Raw genomic sequence first — 21,669 nt, forward strand, 5'->3', positions numbered from 1 at the left:
ATTACAAAGTAGTACTGTATCATTACTTTTTATTGTCATATAAGTAAGTAACTAAAATACTGTGTTTCATTACCCTTCCCAAGTAACTCATGTTTTTTTTTTTTTTTTTTTTTTTGAGAGGATTAGCCCACCCGGGCACAGGTCGCTGACCCACATCAGGCCCTGGGAGCGAAAATGTAATAATAATAATAATAATAATAATAATAATAATAATAATTATTCATAATAAATAAAACTTATAATAAATAATACAAAATTGAAAAATTAATGATAATAATAATAATAATAATAATAATAATAATAATAATAATAATAATAATAATAATAATAGTAAAGAATAAAGAAATACAAAAATGAAAAAAAGGTCAATAGTGAGAAATTATATACTGTATGTGCAGTATGTTGCATTGTCAATAGTAAGAGAAACAATTGAGACCCTGCAATTGTGTGTAAATGAGGCAAAAAGTCAGATCAGCAACCTGGGACTTAGTCATAATTTTCGTGATGCCATATGGCAGCAGGGTCTACCATGAGACAATAGGGTGTCTCTAGGAGGCGAATTTTTTTTTTTTTTGAAAATGGGCCTGGCGGTGGCTAATGATGTAGTTCTATGTGCAGAATCATGTGATATCTTCAGATTTGAAAAGTTTTTGTTTTTTGCTAGGTAAATTTTGGCAGAAATCTTATGAGGAATTAGTATTCCACACCAACACCACTAAATAAGCTTATTTAAAATGGAAATAAATGTATCAAGTTGTTGGGCAGGATGAAAATGATCCAGAATAGTGAAACAGAATGATGTAACACATTTATTAAATTTAATATCCTTTAGAAAATAAAATCATCAAATAAAAACTGGGTTTTACTACTACGACGGTGTTGCTTTTCCTAGAGAACATGTACTTTCTTCTTCTGTTTCCCTCATCACCTCCCCTGCTGACCACCTGAGCTCCAGATACTTGTGCCCTCCCTCTCCTGGCTGTGCGTGACTGCTGGCCTCGCTCACTTGCTGTACACAACACTCTATACTCTGGGTGTGCGAGGGCCAGGCAGGGACATGCATGGGGTTGTCCAGGAAAGCTCTGACTTGAACATTGGTGAGGCTGCAGGTAAGAGGGGGCTCACTGCCAGCCTGGATGTTATCCAGACCTATGAGATCAGTGAGGGTCTTGGCACCTAGATTGACTTTAGGAGTCTTCCTGACCCTGAAGGAATCGTCACCAACTGATTCGTCATGCCCAGATCCTCTCATAAGTCTCATATCCAAGATCTTTTTGACTGCCACTCTTCTCTCCTCCTCATCCTTACTGCAGAGCATTGTCTGCAGAACTGCCTCGGGATGAGCATACCAGAAAGATCTCCTCACAGTCTGCTCCACAATCTGAACAACCTTCCTTGGCTGACTCCTCCAGGGCTCAAGCTGGAAGAGAACATGCCTCGGACCTTCGGAGAACAGTGACTTGACAGCAGTGTTGAACCAATTTGGCAAGTAGACACTCACGATGAATTGGACAATAAGTCTCAGGTTGTGAAGCTGGTTCCCTTTCAGTTTATGATGAGCGACCCAAATTCTGCAGAACCTGAGAGCCGTTGTGAGCCACCTAGAATGTGAGACTGGACCTATCTGCAGGTAAGCAAGTCTATCAGGCATGACCCCACTTTTGATGGCACTGCAAATCATGTAACCATAGTACTGGTCAGTACTCAGGTCGTTAATGACAGTATGTGCAAGCTCAACGAGTGGAGGGCCAACTGTGATTTTTTCAAAGCTCGGATATATTTCTAACTCAGTGGCAGAGTCCAGCATCTTGCCAAGAGGACCAGACCATCTGTTGTTTGAAAGAGTCTTGCCATCCAGCTCCTGGATCAGATGTCTGAGTGGCAACTCGTTGGTGTGGAGGTCACAAACAATCCAGACCAGCTTCCTCCCAATCTTCATCTATCCGCCTTGGCCCCCATACACTTACCCTGTAATTTCCGTATTTGGTGCTGTCCCCTCCAATGGCCTGCAGGGTCTGGTCTACGTTCCTCTCTCTGAGCCAGTTCACAATGCTATCTGCCACTATCTCAGCTGGTTTCCTGATGTCATCTTTTTCTGGAGTGAAATGCCACAAATACTTCCCTCCTGGTTCACTGCAGCAGGAGTAGTGTTCCTCCTTCACCATGACAGGGAACAACTTGTCAAAATCTCCAACTTTCATGAACACTTTAGTGTCATCCCTTCTCCCATCAAAGAACAAACAATTGATTCCATTTTCTCTTATCCCCTTATCAAACTCTTCTTCTAGGTTACTGACAAGTTTCTCCTGAGCTCTCCTTACTTTGTTATGATCTATCACCAGGTGAACATCATTAGGTGTTATCAAACCACCGTCAATCCAGGCAGCTGTTGCTATCTCTGCAGTTTCTCTGAGACCAGTGTGGTGTCGCATGCTGGCCAGAGCTATGCTCAGGATATCTTTCCTATTTCGAATCTTATGCCTGGAAGGTTTGGGATCATTATTTTCTGGGTTAGGGACAAAGTCACCATTCTCCTGGTCAGCACTCGGATCAGCCATGGGGAAGTCATTAAACTCTGAATCAGCTTGACTCCAATCATCGGCCTTTTTACCTCACCCTGGGCCTTCTCAAGTCTCTTTTCTCGGCAATTCTTCTCCTCTTCTGTCTCTCTGTGGCAGCCTCCTGTCTCTTGGACTCCGGAATATCTTGGCTAGAAATCATGAGAGCCCCTATACTGCCAGTCTTCTCTGTGCTTTGACAAATGCCAGTTCGATCACAGGAATCTTCAGTTCACGCTTGCAAATACAGGAGATGTGGGCCTCGGATTTACAGTCACGATCGCATCCAAACTCAGGACAGAGAACAATTGGGCACTTGCAAGTAATTATGTCAAATAACTGGTCCAGTTGCTTGGCAAAGCTGTCCTTAACTGCAAGTTTTCCTCTCCCAAGAGAGATATCTCTTGCCTTTCCCCAACTGGCTAGCAGTCTCTCACTAATCTTCTTCTGACTTGTTATGACTGGAGGCCTGAACTGAGCGTTAGCCAGAGTGTACTGTGCCAAGACAGCTTTGGTCATATCACTGGCAATGTCTTTGTTTGTGTAAGTTCTTTGGTTCTTTTCACTGATTTGCCTGATTAAAACACCGTATCTCAAAGCATCTCTCAATGTAGGCAACTCCGACTTCAGGAGCTCTCTCCCAGACCCAAGATAGTGACTAAGATGGCTGGATTTTTGGTTCCTTGTCCTGACACAAGCAGCCATCGCAAATATTATCAACTTATAAATGCATCAGAATCTGAAACAGAAAAAAATAATGTTAGTTGGGTTGTTAAAGAATGAAGTCAGAAAGCAATGTTCACTATTTAATTGTAATGCACTAATGCAGCTGTACGTTAGATTTTCGCTAAATTTCACGCTAAAATTTACCTAGCAAAAGGTTGCAAAATATTGAAACTGAAATTATTTTCTGTTTATATACACTAAAATCTACCAAAAAAGTGATGGGCCATTAGTTTTAGCTGATCTTCCCTCCTATGACACACCCTACTTGTACATGTAATCGTAACAGACGATACTTAGGTTACGTTAATTCTTACTTGGCACATGAGAATTTCACTGTTAAAACATGAACACTGATATTCACAAGGTTCAACTGAGTTAAACTGACTTAATATGGCAGGTGTGAGACATATCTGAGAGACGATGAGGAGGGCGTCATAGAGGTGTCGCGCTTCCTCGTGCACGCGTTTATATATGAGGTTAACTGGCAACTCAGGCATGCCAAACGGGCAATACGCGTAGTAACATATACTGTACTTAATTTAAATCAGTTGCTGTACATTTAGCTTTGAAAATCCGTGTCATGGGTCAGATGAATTTCTTACGCCTATTGTTACAATCTAATCAGAGGTTGAGCTTGCCAGGCAATATTGAAATGGACGATAGATGCCCAAGTTGATAAGTCTTTCTTACTTACGATAGAGGCACAAGTTGATAACGGTTTTCTTACGACGTCATCAAAATTTTAGACAAGGGCCTTCTGTGAGTCTGCTGTTAGATCTTGGAGATAAGAAGACTGACATATTCTTTTTAGGTTACTAATTACTTTTTAAAATATAAAACTGGAATACAAACATCAGATTCTCTGATGATTGGGAATCAAAATGATATAACTTCAGTATCAGTTTGGCACTCAGAGCGTCCTTACGGGCTATATTAAGGCTTTGTCATTTCTACTGGCAGACTCTATTCAACTGATTTGAAAATTTTAATAACAGTAAATACAGTTGAAGCTTTCAACATCACTCACTAGGGCTCTTGATTGTTTCGTCTGTAATCAGACATATCTTACTTACTCTAACATGTACGACTTCAGTTGCAATTTTAAATTTCATAACATGATATGAGATACTAAGGAATCTCAGAGTCTCTGAGGTACTTGAGAGAAAAAGGAGGATTCAGGCATACTGAAACGGGGAGAAAATGGTTGTGTCAACTGGGGGACTCAATAAAGAAGTTAAAGCTACATGTTTTATGGGCTAGTGAGCATAATATGAATCGTCTGATTTTACTTTGACTAACATGTACGACCATAGTCAGTACAGCACATGATTTATAAAAGTCATTTCTAAGAGTCCTTTTATGGTTTTGGTTTAAGCTGGAAGGTAATGCTAATCATTTTATTATTCTCTACCTATTTCAAGGGGTTCTTATGGATTCTAACTCCTGAGACTTACCTGGCTGCATTAGCACAAATTAATCAGTCTGGCCATGATTATAAACTGGGATTTTTGGATCAGTTTCCATTTGAGAGACACTAGCAATATCACTAGTGAATGTTGCATTTTAACACCTTGTGTAAAGGGTCCCCTCTCTGCTGAATAAAATCATCTTGCATTCGCCAAATAAAATATTAAAAGTGATGTCCCAATAATGAAGGGGTTAAGAACCTTGTACACATACTCATGTTGTCACTTTCTGTCTCGGATATTGTCTAACTCATAAATTTTTAAAGTTGGTCCCTCTTACACATGTCTTAAGTTTTAATTCAGATCACTTATAACACTTAATGTTTCACAATCTTGTTATTTTCTCTTTAGAAAATCTCAACATTATTCAGTAATCTCTTTCACTTATGCCAGTATCCTATACAGTATATGTAATACTGTACTTCTGTTGTTTAACCAATAATGTTTTTCTTTTTAGGTATTTTCCAGTGCACAGTATCCAGGTGGTGACAAATATAAGCCTTATCACCCAATTCATAAAGGAGAAGATCCAATACCATTTATATCAACACCAGTGAAGTTGAAAGAAGATCTGTTATTTAATGCAGCTAATTTACAAGTAAGTTTATAAACAAATGTGTTTTGCCATCACTAATGTTATTAGTATACAGTACAGTAGACTCGCATATTTATGCGGGGGTAGGGTTCCTGGGACTTCGCCTAAAGCCGAAAAATGCGTAAAGTCAGAAACACTCCTAAAAATCCCCTAAATCGCCTTTACTGTAATGTGATATAGGTGATTAATTTTTATCTTTTGTGCAAAATATATGATGTCTAGATTCAAATTATTTGCTGTCTTGCAAGGATTCTAGCAATGCAAATTATATTCTAACTTTAGTCTGTGATATTATATAAGATAAAAACTTTAAGCCTAAAAACCACCAAACCCTGGCTGGGAAGTTGGGGGGGGGGGAGGGATGAGGTGACACGTTTTTTGACAGTTGGCGCCGAAGGTCTAGTGCGTGTTTATTTATCTGTCCTTAAGAGTGACTTTAAGTTTTTCTCTTATAAAATGTCACAGAACTGACCTGGGAGAATATAATTTACATTGTCGGGATTCTTGTAAGATAATGATCAATTTGAATATAAACATGCTATAGTTTGCACTGGACAAAAATTTTAGTAATCATTTAGTACATTTTTTCGAGTACATGTACCATACAGCTTTGCCCTTAGGATTGTGTGTGCATGTAAATGAGTAAAAATAAATGAAGAAAGTTACATATACCGAGCCAAAAATATTAGTTGAAAAACTTTATGTAGACAGATCTGTGTTGTTGTTTTGAGATTATTCATCCCCTTCCAATGTCACCGTGGAGGGTCATCAAGGTCTGGTAATGCTGCAGGGGAGGATGTGGGCAGCTGAAGGTCACTGTGAGAAGTTGAGGGTGTTGGCTAATCTGCTGACGATGTTGATGCTGAGGTTTTCTTAAAGAACATGGTGATGGGAAGCTGTCGTTGTTGTTTCTTAAGCTGCTGGAACATATTCTTATACTGAGCCATAAAGCTTGTAAGACCTCGTGAGAAGTTGATGCTGCGCTCCATAGAGGGGTCATACTCAGACACTAAGTTTTCAAGTGCTCGGCCACTTCAAACACTACACTAAACTTGTGTATATCCCAACATGCTGGCTCTTCTTGTTCTTCATCATCACCACCGCTGTCTTCTTCGTCCTCTCTCACTATGTCCTCCAACTCAGCATCAGCCGGAGTTTCCCTGTGCCCTTCAATTAACTCCTCGATCTCCTGCTCAACCATGTCTTCAAACCCATCTCCGCCTACAGCCCTGGCCACTGTCATGATGTGCTTAACTTCAGAGTCGATCGTAAGGAATCCTTTGAAGTCATGTACACAGTCACTCCACAGTGCCCGCCAACACGAATTAACCGATTGGTTTCGGTGCACCCAATTAGCAATGCTGAATTCCTTCCAGCGTGCCATAACACTGTTGTTAGTGCCATCTTCCATGGTGTTGCGAATGCGAACGAAGGTGAGGCGTGTGTACGCTGCCTTAAAGCACTGAATCACGCCCTGGTCAATGGTGGATGGAGGTGGTGTTGGGTGGCAGGAACACTACCTCGACGTCATCGTGAGCGAATTTTATGGCATCCGGGCGGCCTGGTGCGTTGTCAACGACCAGCAACATCTTGAAAGGCAGGCCCAGCTTCTCTAAGTAGCTCTTTGCCTCGGGGATAAAGCATTTGTGGAACCACTCAAGGAAAAGCATTGCTGTCACCCAGGCTTTCTTGTTTGACTGCCAGTAGACAGGGAGGAGATTCTTATTTTTTCCCTTCAAAGCATGAGGGTTGGCAGACCTATAAATCATGCCTAGCTTTATCATATGCCCTGCTGCGTTGCCACATATTAGGACAGTGACGCGGTCTTTTGCAGCCTTGAACCTGGGGGCCTGCTTCTCAGACTTGGAAATGTAGGTTCTGGTTGGCATTTTCTTCCCAAACAAACCTGGTTTGTCAGCGTTGAAGACCTGCCCTGGAAGATATCTATTTTCCTCAATCAATTTCCTGAATTTGTCTGGGAACACCCGTGCATCTGCCTCGTCCGCCGATGCCAATTCGCCAGTGATTCTAATATTATTCAGGTTGAAATGCTTTCTGAAACTGTTGAGCCAACCTGCACTGGCTTTAAATTTTTTTCTCATTGCTGGTGGATGCTTTGCCCTGAGGAACCTCAGATTTAAACTGGTCATAAAGACTTAGTGCCTTCTCCCTGAGCATGTTGCCGTCGATGGGGACATGTTTCTGGTTCATATCCTCTACCTAGATGTTTAATGCCTTCTCCACCTTCACTAGAGTTACATCTCTAGACACCTTAGCAGTAAATGAGGCTCTTGTAGACACGGTTTCACCAATTTCCTTCTCCCGAATCTTAATGAACCTCACGCTTGATTCATTGTGTCCGTACCTCCGTGCCACAGCAGCGACCGACATCCCTCCCTTTATTAAGTCTAAAACGGCTACTTTTTCTTCCAAGGCCATCATGGAGTGTTGTTTCTTTGCTGGGGGACCAGAGGTAGAGGTTGGCTTGTGGTTGAGCATTATGAATGAGTATGAGAGGTTTAAGTGCACTAAATTGACACTGTTACGTTTTAAATGCAGGAAAGTGGTTTTCTTACCGTAGAACTCGGATACCTTCACACTGGTTACTCACCCAGGAGATTATGGTGTATCACTACGTAGAATTTCACTCTGCTTCCGGCATTCAATGCGTTGTGTACTTGATAAATGATAATTTAATGAATTCCATTAATTTCCAACATCCATCAAAGTTATTGGTTATACTTTGTCATAACCAAATAGTCATTACCTTTGGTAATAATAATAATAGAGGGATCACAGATACGGCCTGATCATTGCACTTACGTTTATTTGGCACAATTCCATACACTGGACTTATAATTTGCATGGATAGGTCAGTCACTCACATTCACGCCACAGTACCGTAAGTTATAAGGGAGAGTTTGTCAACCTGGAGAATTAATTGTTTAGATCTATTAGGCCGGCCTGGAGTGCAAACAGGCCCTCACCATTGATCACTTCCTTTACAGGATGTGTTTACTTGTCGCTGGACTTAACAACAATCTCGGGGATTTGCACACACAGACTCGTAGCACTGGTAGGACTGTATGGCCCCTGTTCTAAATCTGCGGAGCAGGAGGTCTTCTCTAACCCAAGGTCTAAAGCCCACTGGCTAAAATGTGGTTTTGAGGTGTGAAATGACCCTTATCGGCTGGCCGGGTACCTTATCTCTACTTAAACAAACATTTGGGATGGGTTGTGCGGGAGGCCCAGCGCAACCCATGACAGACACACACATGAGAGGCAGGTGTTACTCCGACAATACCCACGCGGCAACTGAAGACAGAGAGGTGGGATGGCGGGGATGGAGCTTTTGCGGGCTAGCGTTTGGCACGCTTACGACCCATTTTTAAAATTTTGAGTTTGAAATTGGAAATTGTAACTTAACCCCCGTGGTAATCCCCATATAGTTGAAACCGCGTAAGAAAATTACTTTAAAGTTGCGAGTCTACTGTATACTGTACGAGGTCTGAGAGTGAAGTTGACAAACTCAGTTGTGTTGTCGATCTTAAGTGAATCGGACGTGTGCAGTGACAGCTAATGTTTTAAAACAAAGAACAAACATCAAGTTTTTCGTGAAACTGGGGAAAACTGGGCCTGAAATTCAGGATATGTTAACCCAAGTTTATGGGGATAAGGAATTAAAGAAAACATCAGTTTACAACTGGATCAAATGACTTTCTGAGGGAAGAGAATACGTGACAGACGATGACAGAAGGACAACCAACAACAAGCAAGACTGAGGAAAACATTGAAAAAATTAGGAAAGTCTTGTGAGCTAACAGGCAATTGATGGTGAGCAGCATTGTAGATTAGGTGCAGATTGACAGGGAAACAGTGAGAAAGGTTTTGATTGAAGATTTAAAGATGAGAAAGTTTGTGTGAAAATGGTGCCGAAAAATCTCAGTGATAAATTGAAAAAAATATATATAGATACAGTATATATGAATTTTGCTCAGACCTTTTGGAAAGAGAAGAAGCTGGAGATGACCTGCTTCACAGAGTCATTTCTGGTGATGAGTCATGGGTCTTTCAGTACGACCATGAAACGAAACGCCAGAGCGCTCAGTGGAAAACTGTAAACTTGCCGCGCCCCAAAAAGTGTCGCATGTCAAAGTCGAAAGTAAACACAATGTTCCTCACTTTTTTTTTATTCTAAGGGTGTAGTTCACAAAGAATTTGTTCCCCCAGTGTTGGGTGTGAACCAGTTTTACTATCTCGACTTGCTTAAAAGACTCAGAGAAAAGGTTAGACGAAAACGCCCTGAACTTTTCGCTGGAAATAAGTGGATCTTGCATCATGACAATGCCCCAGCACACACGGCATTGATTGTGCAGGAGTTTTTGGCTGCGGAACAAATTACCTTACTGGAACATCCTCCTTATTCACCTGAACTGGCCCTGTGTGACTTTTCTATTTCCTTTGCTGAAGAAACACATCAACGGGATGCATTTTCAAGACGTGGATGACATTCAGAGTAGCACAATGGTAGCAATAAAAGCTATTCCAGAAAGTGGGGTCCAAAAATTTTTCCAGGGGTGAAAGAAATGCTGGCATTTGTGTATAGCATCACAAGGAGAGTACTTTGAAGGGAACCACAGTGTCGATCTTCGGTAAGGTACGTGCCGGTGCCTGTGGCATGAGTTGGCGAACTTAATTGTCAGACCTCGTATATGAATGATCAAACTAACGTTGGACAATGAAGGCCGTAAATAAGTATCAAAGAATAGATTGATTGTCTAAATCAGGTATGGGCAACCCGCGCCCCATGGGCTGCCTGTGGCCCAGATCATGTGTTTGTGCGGCCCGTGCAGTAATTGAGAATTTCTATTTAATTTGGCTTGCAGTTCAGGTAGATGCAACCAGTTTATGGTGAGTAAAGCAATATTTATTAAAAGAATAATCTTCGCACACAATTCATTGCTGTTTCATCACCTAAGAGTAAGTAACTACGAAAATGTAACAGTGAAATGAGTTTATGGGCCAAGTTCGGCATGGTCTGTTTGATGTATGAGCTGCCATGTGGCAGTGGGTCACTTGGGAATTAACTAAAGTTGGCTAAGTCCATGTGGGGTCACAGGCAGTGGTCACACAGGGTTTAACTAATTACGTACAGTACTTACAGAATAACTAAAAAACACCAAAATCGCACCTCAGAAACCTATACTGTAGTTGGCGAGTAGCATTGAAATAATGCAATTGTTAGGGTGCGAGACGTCTGAGCCAGAACTGGTGCTCAGCGCCCGTTGGGATCGATACCGTGTTGCCAAACCGGCACCCCCCCTTCCTCTATTACAAAGAACCCGTCCAAAACCCAGCAAAATTATACACAAGTGAAAAAGTTGCGAATTGAATGCAGTAAGATCTCATATTTTGCGCGTTTTCATTTTGCGTTTTTGATATTCGCGAGCACTACCTAATGTAATCAAGTGTCATATCGTAAGTTTCGCGAGATCCAGCCAGCTGAACACTATAATATTTTATGTTGCAGCATAAGTATGGTTTTTGGTTGGAATAATGTGGAACCATCTTTGGAATGATGCGAATAAGGTACAAAAACTGAAGAAAAAAATCGGCAAATAATCTAACACAAACATTCGGAAATTTTTTGATACAGTATAGTTTCGATTTACGCAGATTTCCTTTACGCGGTTGGTCATTTACGTGGCACCTGGTTAGACCGGCAATTATTAGTTACGCGGTACATTCCATCATTTACAAGGGAAGCGGCGCGGGCAGGGTGCGCACTAGGTTGCCCAGTCAACAAAACATTACCAAGTTCTTCACCCACCACAGCCAGCCCAAGTCAGTGATAGTGAGGATATGGACTTTGAGGGGTTTGACAAAGAGGCCCTGCAAGCCTCTGTGGTGGATAGTGATACAGGTGAGGGCCAATAATCTGCCCTCTGCCTCGGAACCAACCCCCCATCCTCGTGTGCCCAGCCATCTCTTCTACTAACGTAAGTGTTTAAAAACCTAATATTATTGATATTTCTCTTAAATATTAATTGTGTGTGCATACCATCATAAAATTAAGATGTTATTTTTACTACAACGTACGTATTGTGTCGGAAAAAGGGTAGTCTGGGGGTCGGCCCGGTCTCTATTTCAATTAATCCCATATATTCTGTTTTTCGTTTACGCATTTCTCGTTTTACGCGGACCTCCACTGGTTTAATTGACCTCGTAAACCGAGACTATACTGTAATGTAAAAATGTACTGTATACAATACAGTACAGTATTTTATAGTTTTATAGTTCTGTATACAATATACTATAAAATAAGAAAAATGAAGAACATAAGAATGGAGGAAACTGCAGCGCATACTGGGCAGTCCCATTTACACCCAACCCCTATTGCTCATAATTATAAGCATCCAACCTATGTTTGAAGCTATCCAGCATATTCGAGTTAATGATGATATTTGGTAACTTGTTCCATTCATCCAGTACTCTTTCCAAACCAATGTTTACCTATTTCGCGCCTTAATCTAAATTTGTCTAATTTAAAACCATTGTTACGAGTTCGCTCCTGGTTGCTTTAACCTGTCTCTATACTCAAGGTTCCTAATGCCCAGGATTAGTCTTGTCATTCTCCTCTGAATTCTTTCCGAGGATTCTAAATCCATTCTGTAATGCGGTGACCAGAATTGAACTGCGTATTCCAAGTGAGGTCGCACAAGCGCAAGATATATAGTCTTAAGGTGACCTCGCTAGTCTTGTAACATGGGTGTGTATGTATTGGAAGTGCACATCTGTATTGAGGTAGTGAGCTGTAACTGACCAGTTGCACCCTCCCTCCCCCTGTTTGACGTCAGGGCATATAGGCAGCAGCCACACACTTCTCTTGAGTCAGTTTCGTGACTGCCTGGATGAACTGTGTTGCCTTTATACAGTAAATAAATATACTGTAATTATAATAAGTAAAATAAATAAATATTAGGTTGCCATTTGGCAATCATTTCACGGGACACGAGACAGAACAGATGGCCATCGTCTTGAATGACGTCACAGCCCTCATACCAGTTATTCCTGCGCCATCCTACCGACCTCCTGGACTATTATTGTGTGCTTTTTTTGGTGGTGCTACCATCTGTCGAGTCAAGATAATGGCCTCTACCATTACTGGGGGTCCTACTGGTACTGGTGGGGTGGGACAGACCCACCTAAGTGCCAAATAAGGAAACGGAGAAGCGGGACTATTGTAAGGGAGTTAAGTTTGCCAAGTACTCGATGCAGGATAAGCAGCGTGTGATTAATTTACTTGAGGAAGGCCTAAAAACTAGTGAGATAAGAAAGATTACTGGTTTTCCAGAAAGCGCAATCAGGTCAATAAAGGCAGAATTTGTATCATTTGGAGGTTATAAATGGGAAAATCAGAGATTGATGTAGAGTGGCCAGTCTATATTGTTGTTTTCCCATTAGTTTATTTTCCAGTTTATATTACTTGAGAAATACACTACAAGATCTTACTGTACATACAAAATGGGTGATTTTTTTTCAATATACAACTGATACAGACAAAAAATAGATCCATTATGACAAAATACTAACACATAAGTGATACAGGTTCTCCTCGACTTCCGACCTACTCGACTTACACCACCCGGACATATGACCGCCGCAGTCGTATAAAATTTTTTTAAATTACATACGTATTTTCTAGTACCGAAACGTTTCCGTCCCGTACGACAGCGTGGCGTGGGCTGGGCCGCCTCGTGGTGTACGGCATCCACTCTGTAGCCCGCTCAGTTGGTGTTTGGCCGTCGTTGGTGTTAGTGATCGCGCTGTGTACTGACAAAATTTTCGTTTCTAATTCCCTTTAAAATGACTGGCTAGCGTAAAAGTGAGAGTGCTGGTGGTGCTCAGAAGTAAAAGAGACAGTCAATTACTTTTGAGATGAAAATGAAAATAATAATGCAATATGAAAATGGAAAAACGGAAGTAACCATTTCACGTGACCTAGGCTTCACTCACTCGACAATATCAACAATTTTGAAGGACAAGGCAGAGGCATTTGCTACTATTAATAGGGGAATGCAAATGTTTGAAGAAATGGATAAAATTTTTTAGTGTTTTGCAAAAGTTGACTGACAGATCCAAGATGCACTTGCTTGCTACAGGGAGATTTACAATGAAAAGAAAAGGCAAACTGTGCAGTCTAATTTGGACATATATTTTAAGAAGTCCCTCACTGCTGTCTCTTCACTCCTTAAAGATGATCCAATACCTTCAACAAGCAAGTATGTTAGCCTGTCTGAAGAAAGTGAAATTGATGACCCACCCAGCCCTGTCTTCTCCTCTGCTTCATCCAATTAATATAGTCTCCATGTTTAATTAAAAAATTATTGAGGCCCCGTGTGCATTCAGCTGACTACATTAAAGGTAAGTGCACATTAACACTTTATTCATTTTTCATTATTAATTAATTTTACTATACCGTATTTCATTTTAGATTTTCTATGTATTATTTTCGCATTTCGACACGACCAATTCAACTTACAACCTGGTCGTCAGTCCCTAACCCCGACTTAAGTCGAGGACTGACTGTATATGGGGGCAGTCCTCGTCTAAGAGACATAATCCTGAAGGTGCCTGGGAGTGCGTCTTGTCCTCACGGGCCTCCCGGCGGGTGGCGTGGATACTGTTGTGACGTCGGGGATGGCTTCAGGCGCAGCATTGGGCGTTGAGGGGTGGAGGTGGCGGCGATTCCTGATCGTCGTTCGTCCGCTGCCGTCCAGGCGGATCAAGTACTGTCTGGGGGCCGGTGACTCCTCCACCACCCCAGACCGATCCCACTGCCCCGACTCCTGGTTCTGGATTCGTACCGCTGACCCGCTGCAAGTGGCGGGAGGTTTTGGGCGGTCAGGTTGAACCTCCGTGACATATTCTCACTGGTGTGCCCCATCGTGCGTTTCCTGTTCCTCAGCGACCTCCCCCAGTGCTTACTGACGTTGTAGTGCTGCCTGGCGGTGGGCACCAAGTCCCTCAGCTGTCACCCCGTCAAGAGCTGTGCCGGGGATGCGTTGGAGTCCTGCATTGGTGTGTTCAGTTACTGCATCAGGGCCCTCACGGCCTTGTCCGTGTCTAAGGAGCCCCCTGGACCCGTGTTGCCCCTCAGTAGTCTTTTGGCTGACTTCACTGCTGCCATGGCCCAGCTGTTGGACTGCGGGTAGTGCGCTGACAACACCCTGGGCGTCACACACCAGTCTTTGGAGAACTTCGACATTTCGGCGCTCATCAAGTTGGTCCCTCCGTCACACGACAGAACCTCAGGGATACCAGACCATTTGAAAAGCCTCCTGAGGGTGGACGCCAGCTTGTCACTTGTGGCGCCATTCTGTAGGTGCTCCACCCAAAGCCATCCCGTGAACCTGTCTGCATATGACAGGTACGTGTGCCTGTCCAGCTGGAACAGATCGGTTGCAACCTGCTCGAATGGGTACTCTGGTGGCAGCATGGATATCAGGGGCTCCGGGGAGGGGTGCCGCTCGCACACCTGGCACTCATGACTTTTCTGTTCTACCTCCGCGTCTATGCCGGGCCAGTACACCAACTGGCTGGCCCGCCGTAGCATGGAGTCTCGGCCCTGGTGTCCTGCGTGTAAGTTATTGAGCACTGCTTTTTTGGCTGAGGGAATCATGAGCCATAGGTGTCCTTCGTCATGGGTGAATGTGACCAGGTCTCCGTGGCATGACAGGTGCTGCCACATCTTGTAGAAGGGGCGGAGAGCGAGCGGTTCACCGTCCTTGCGGTCCTCCCAATGGCTGGCCAACACGCGGGCATGCAGCAGCCTGTATTCGTCGTCGCGCCCGGCCTCTTCCTCCACAAGACGCTGGTCCACGACGAATGCGTCTTCGCCCTTCATGGCACAAACCGTGGCGGCCGCTACTTGTAATGGCCCTTGTTTCACAAACATAAGACTTATATAAATGGGTTAATTACATTTGATTTATATACTGAGTCATCCCCTGTAACTTTCCACTGTGTATGAGGTGACGTGTTCAATGCACGTGATAAGGTGTGCCCAAGGGAAGCTGAGTCATACTATGTTGAGTAAAGGCATAAAGTAGCCGGCTCCTGGCCACCTAAAGCGGGCAGTGGCTTGATATCCTTGACTAGAGGAAGACGCTATTTGAGAGCTGCAATGGATGGCTCCGTCTTCCCTCGAGGGAGAGCGACGCGTCTATTCCGTTCTCCCTCGATGGGTCACTACTCAGTCTCACTCACAAACTGATATCGAACGGACGTTGATTCACGTCTAGTTACATAGACGCCGTCCCTTTCTCACCACACTCATAAATAGTGGAACTTACGGTTGATCTACACTCAAGAATTATACAAATAATACTTTTTAATAAAAGAAGAAACTACAATTGGGTTTCATTACTAAAGCCCAATATATAATATAATATACATGAACCAACCTGGTTAACATTGGAATTAACCAACCGTTTCATACTGATGCACGCACGGCCTTGTCATCCTCCCTGTCGGACTTATCAGGCTAGCTGTGCAGTATAGGGTACCTAGAGAGGGTGTCGGCTGCCCAGTTGTTTTTCCCTTGCAGGTACTGAACTTGATGCGGAACGAATACATCAGTGTCTTCTCCTTCAGGTTAAGTATCTGTGGGTTGCCGATGTCCTTCAGTTCCTTGTTTTTGAAGATCTTCATTAGCACACAATGGTCAGTGGCCAAGGTGAGGACCAGGCACCTGAGCAAGAACACGCAATGGCTAGTGCTTCGCCCTCCAGAGTGAAATAGTTTTTCTCAGCTGGCGTCAGGTGGTGACAGCCGCACAGAGTCAGCTTCCATCCGCCCTTGCAGCATAGGGGTGTCTCCGGCGTCACGGACTGGCAGTACTGTTGCAATATAACGAAGCCTATCCCCTGTAAGTTGTAGTTGGTGAGCGCCATTGTTGGCCACGAGACGTCACAGCCCCTCCGCAGCCATTTTGCCCACCGCCTCTCTCGTCGCTTCGAAAATTGCCTGCAACTGGCTGTCCCAATAGACTAACTTGCTGGCTGTTTTCTAAAGTAAGTCGCGAAAGGGCTCCACCAGGGGCACAACAGTGATGAAGGGGGCCACCTAGTTCATGAGGCCGAACTCGGATCGTATGTTTGTGATTGAGGGCTTGGGTGGCATGCAGAATTCGGTGATGCTGCTGATGGGGTCCTGGCTCGGCTGGTAATCCTCCCAGCCGAGAAGGTAGCCCGCGAATGTCATGCGCCTCCTCCAGAAGCAAAACTTGTCGTGCCTGAAAGTGACCCCGCCCGTCGCACATGTCTCGAGGAAATTGTAAGTGTGCCAGAACGTGTTGGCGATGCTGCGGTCATATAACAACGTGTCATCGACTCACTTCATTTTCCTTGGCACGTCCGCCACCACATCGTCAAAGCGTCTGGTGAACGCATCCTGCACTGCACAGTTTTCCATGTGGGTGCACTTGTAGCAGAATCGACCTTAGGGGGTAATAAACGTTGTGAATGACTTTGCTGTCGTCATCAAGTGGGATCTGGTGGTACCCCGAGTATGCTTCCTCCACCGTCTGGAATGTGTGCTTCGGGACGCTCGAGATCATGTCGAAGGGGGGGGGGGGATGGTGGGTCTTGCGCTGGCTTGCCTGGTTAAGGCGCTGAAAGTCTACTGCCCTGAGCGACTGCCCTCCTTTTTGGGCATGACCACCATGCGAGAGCACCATTCTGTCGGCTCTCCAACGGGCACAGGCTTGATGGTGCCCCTCTTCACGTCTTCCTCAAGCTGCTGGCGAACCTCATTGTAGAAATGGTGTGGTATTGTTGAGGGCATATGCACCGCGTATGGCTTAGCTTCCAGGAGCAGGTGAATGTGGTGGGAAGGTCCTTGCATTTTGGGCGATTCACCGCGAATACCGTACATCCGAAGTGCTCAACGAACCACTTCTCCAGCCTCTCCACATTTTCTTCTTTCAACTTGTATGAGGGCATTGTGGGTTGAGCAGGGGGGGGGTGGCTTGGCTCTTCTTCAATGAGCCTCATGGCGCTGACTACTGTGGGTACGTTGGGGAGGTCACGCGGCACCAAGCCTAGCCCTCTGCACACAAACAAAGACAGGTACAGAGACTGGACGCCTTCTGCAAAATACAGGTGCGTCCTAGTTATGGCACTTCCACGGTGACGTGGCACTCCTTGCTCCCGGCGATGTGGTTCACTGCTTTGTGGGCTCCGTCCAGGTGGTGTAGGTCTCGCCCGAGAGTGCAGACGTCTTGCAGCCCGGCCAGACACTCCTGTGCACCTGTGTCTGCTATGGCACGCAGTTGCCGCGCCTCCTCCGCCCCGCTGCAGCTGATCGACATCGTTAAACTGGCTGTGTCCTTCGTCAGGCCTGCGACCACAGCAGCGCCCGAGGTGCTTGCACGGGCCCTGGGTTGTACTGGTGACTTGCAGACACGCACGAGGTGTCCATCCAGGCCGCACTTGTAACAGGTTAAGTGCAGCATGGGACACTTCTGGTTACCAACACACTTGCCGCTCCCGCACATTTTGCAACGTCGCTGAGGTCGGGTGCAAGGGGTACCGGCGTTGCTAGGCGACGGCGGCTCTAGTTTTAAATGGAGGATTCCGGTGCCCGCCACCGCTCCTGCACATGAAATGGAAGCAGTTCTCTCTACCGACTCATACACCCCACTTACACTAATAACGTCGCCCACATCTTTCAAAAGTGGGAGCCTGCACAACACTTCGCCTTTCATATTGAGGTTAGCAAGCCCCATCACTAGTTTCTTCGCTAACATGTAGTCATCCAATCTAGACTCACATGAGGGGCACTGAAACTTGCATTCCGTAGCCTTTGACCTGCACCTCACCACATACCTGAACACGTTGTCGCCTGGTTCTTGTGTGTACAGTAAGATCTTGTATTTCGTGAGTAATATAGACTGGAAAAATTGCGTCAAATTCAAATTCGCCAAATGCAAACACATAAACTAATGGGAAAAATAACAATATAGACTGGCCACTCTACATCAACCTCTGATTTTTCCATTTATAACCACCAAATGATACAAATTCTGCCTTTATTGACCTGACTGTGCTTTCCGGAAACTAGTTTTTAAGCCTTCCCCAAGTAACTTATCACACGCTGCTTATCCTGCCAAGAGTACTTGGCAAACTTAACTCCTTTATGATAATCCCGCTTCTCCTTTTCCTTATTTGGCCACTTAGGTGGGTCTGTCCCACCCCTACCAGCACCAGTAGGACCCCCAGTAGAGGTAGAGGCCATTATCTGACTTGACAGATGGTAGCACCACCCAAAAAGACACACAATAGTAGCCCGGGCGGTCGCTAGGATGGCGCAGGCTACAACGCGATAATTGCGTTCTCGTAAACCTCTTTTACGTTCACCACCGGCAATTTGATCACCAGAACGCTTCTTGGAAACATTCTTCTTATCTTGTCTTTCCATATTCATCGCTAAAACTCTGACGTTTGTCTTGAATACCCACAAATGTTCTATACTACTGAAGGTATACACAAACACTTGTTATCTTAAAAGTAGGTTCTATTCTCGTACGGGAGATATATATACAGAGGGGACCCAGAAGCTCGCGTCCGCACCACAAGGACTCTGTCTTCACTCTCTATATGTATTACTGCGCGCTGCATGTACAGATGCCAGCATTCACAAGCTGAATACATAAAGTATAAATATGATAATTTATATACATAATATGGTGCACAATAAATGGGAATATTACATAGAATTAATACATGTTCTGTAATACTTTACTATACATAATTAATGGAGTAATATAATAATACACAGCTTAAGGTACTACTTCGTGTCCATATCATACACCTCCCTCCCCCCTATACGCTCATAGTTTCATCTTGAGCGGACCTTTTGTTTCTGAGTCGCTCGGACCTGCGGAGTACTGGGGCAGAAACACAAGGTGGGGATGGATTTACTTTAGAGACATCAACATTAGGGGACTCAACTGGGGAGGGGTCAACACTAGGCAGCTCCACAGGTCGGAGGAAACGACGGTTCCTCCACCATACTCTACCACTAGGAAGACGCACTTGGTAGTCCCTGGACCGGCCAATACCCATGACAACCCCAACCTTGTCCCAGCGGTGAGATACCGGATCTTGAATCCTGACCTGCTGGCCGATACTCAACCTGGGAAGGGGGCGGGCATGACAGTCGTACCGAGCAGCGACATCTGCGGCTCGTTCTGCTGCACGGCGGTCACATTCCTCAGTCTTGGCCTGCCACTCTTGAGAAAAAGACTTTGGGTGGGCAGGAACACAAGACCTGAGATGATGTCCGTATAGAACCTGGGCTGGGGAGCGTCCGGTGAAGTTCGGGGTGTTGCGTAACTCCAACAAACCTCGATCGAAGTCCTCGCAGTCGATATTTCCTGAGGGTGACACCTTAAGGATCAGGTGTTTCACAGTCTTGACTGCAGCTTCAGCGTGTCCATTCGCCTGGGGGTAGTGGGGCGAGGTCACGACATGACGGACTCCCCAACGGTCCATGAAGTCCCGGAACTCGTGGCTGGTGAACTGGGGTCCTCCATCAGTCCTGAGACGGAGGGGAACATCAACTTCTCTGAAGTAATGCCTGAAATTCCGGATGGTAGCAGTAGCCGTTGTATCACTACCACGGGACGACAACAGGCCATCCAGACAATCGGTCGGTATTGACGAGGAAGGGCTTCCTGCTACTGCAAAGAAATCGGCCGACACAGACTCGAAGGGTCTTGAAGGGTTGTCGTCGCACATTAAAGGTTCCTGTTGCTGGCTAGGTTGCAGAATCTGGCATGGTTCACAGGCACGGACGGTACTTGCAATGTCCGCGTCGATTCCGGGCCAAAATACAGTCTGCTTCGCCCGTCGCTTGGTGGCCTCCACTCCTCGATAGCTGTCGTGAAGGCGGGTCAAGGTACGGCGGCGTAGGGTAGCAGGAATAACTACTCGTGGACCATACAAGACGAGGTCTCCGTCACAATAGAGGTCCTTGCGTATTTTCCAGTACGGGAGTACCGATTCATGAAGGTCGTATCGGTTAGATGGAAATCCCTGAGACACACAGTCGACGAGCCGGATGTAGGAAGGGTCGGCCCGGGCTGCGGTGCGGAGATCTTCAAGGGTCTTGTCTGCATCCGGTGCTGTAGACTCTTCTGATGTGAAGACAGCCTTCAATGAAACTACTGACTTGAGGGATGCAGCAGCTGTAGAACACAACATCTCTTCCTCTGGGGTGGGGCGACTGACAGGGGCGCGGGACAGGGCATCCGGGATGCACAACAGCTTACCCGCACGCCACACAGCCGTGAAGAGATAAGGCGAGAGCCTCTCTTTCAGACGTTGAAGGCGAGGATTCTCTACTGCATCCAAAGAGTAGTGATTGATTATAGGTATAAGAGGGCGATGATCCGTGAAGAGGGTGAAGTGTTGAAGTCCTATCAGGTAGAAGCGGCACTTCGCCATCGCCCAGACAACAGCCAACATCTCCAGCTCAATCGTGGCATATCGGGTCTCAGCGTCGGTCAGGAACCGGGATCCACACTGAATTAAGCGGAGTTGTCCACCGCCATGGTCCTGCAGAAGGGCGTAACCAACGCCGTAGAGTCTGGAGGCGTCAGTCTGGAGGACGGTGGGTAGGGCTGGGTCGTAACAGGCGAGGACAGGTGGACTCAAGAGAGCCTGCTTGACTCGCTGGAAGGCCTCTTGATGACCTGGGGTCCACAGGAATGTCCTCCTGGGGCTCAGCAGGGGGCATAACGGCTGGGCTGGGGCGGAGATGTCAGGTGTAAATTCAGCCAGCTGATTGACCAGACCCAAAAAAGAACAGAGGTCTGTCAGGTTGGCAGGGGTTGGAAAATCCCTGATTCCACTTAACTTCTCCGGGTCAGCTGCGATGCCTGATGCTGAGAGAGTGTACCCACAGAAGTTCACTGATGGTGCGGCAGCTACAAACTTGTCAGCGTTGAGGGTAATCCCGTACTTTCAACATCTGGTGAGAACTTCGTATATCCGGGAGAGGTGGGCACAGTAATCTTCGTCATGGAGTAAGATATCATCAACCACCTTGACACAATTCGTGACTCCTTGAAGGGCCACGTCACCACGTTGGCAGAATGCATCACCCGTAGCGGCAAATCCCATGGGGCCTCTGCAATACTGATATCTCCCATATGGTGTGATGAATGTAGTCAAATCCTGGTCTTCTTCGGCCAACTCGATCTGCCAATAACCACATAAGGCGTCCATCGTTGTAAAAAACTTCGCCTTCGGGTCCA

The 21,669-nt window shown here is 45.3% G+C and overlaps 1 protein-coding gene across 1 annotated transcript in view; it reads left to right on the plus strand.

Annotated features, from left to right (window-relative positions):
• LOC121872528 (WASH complex subunit 1-like) overlaps positions 1–21,669 on the plus strand; it is a 96,973-nt gene that overhangs the window by 47,133 nt on the left and 28,171 nt on the right. The window contains exon 4 of the mRNA XM_042375312.1: positions 5,208–5,348. Coding sequence (XP_042231246.1) covers positions 5,208–5,348 — 141 coding nt within the window. The remainder of the gene's footprint in view (positions 1–5,207; positions 5,349–21,669) is intronic.

This window comes from Homarus americanus, unplaced genomic scaffold (genome assembly GCF_018991925.1).
Source record: "Homarus americanus isolate GMGI-L3 unplaced genomic scaffold, GMGI_Hamer_2.0 scaffold39155, whole genome shotgun sequence".
Lineage (NCBI taxonomy): Eukaryota > Metazoa > Arthropoda > Malacostraca > Decapoda > Nephropidae > Homarus > Homarus americanus.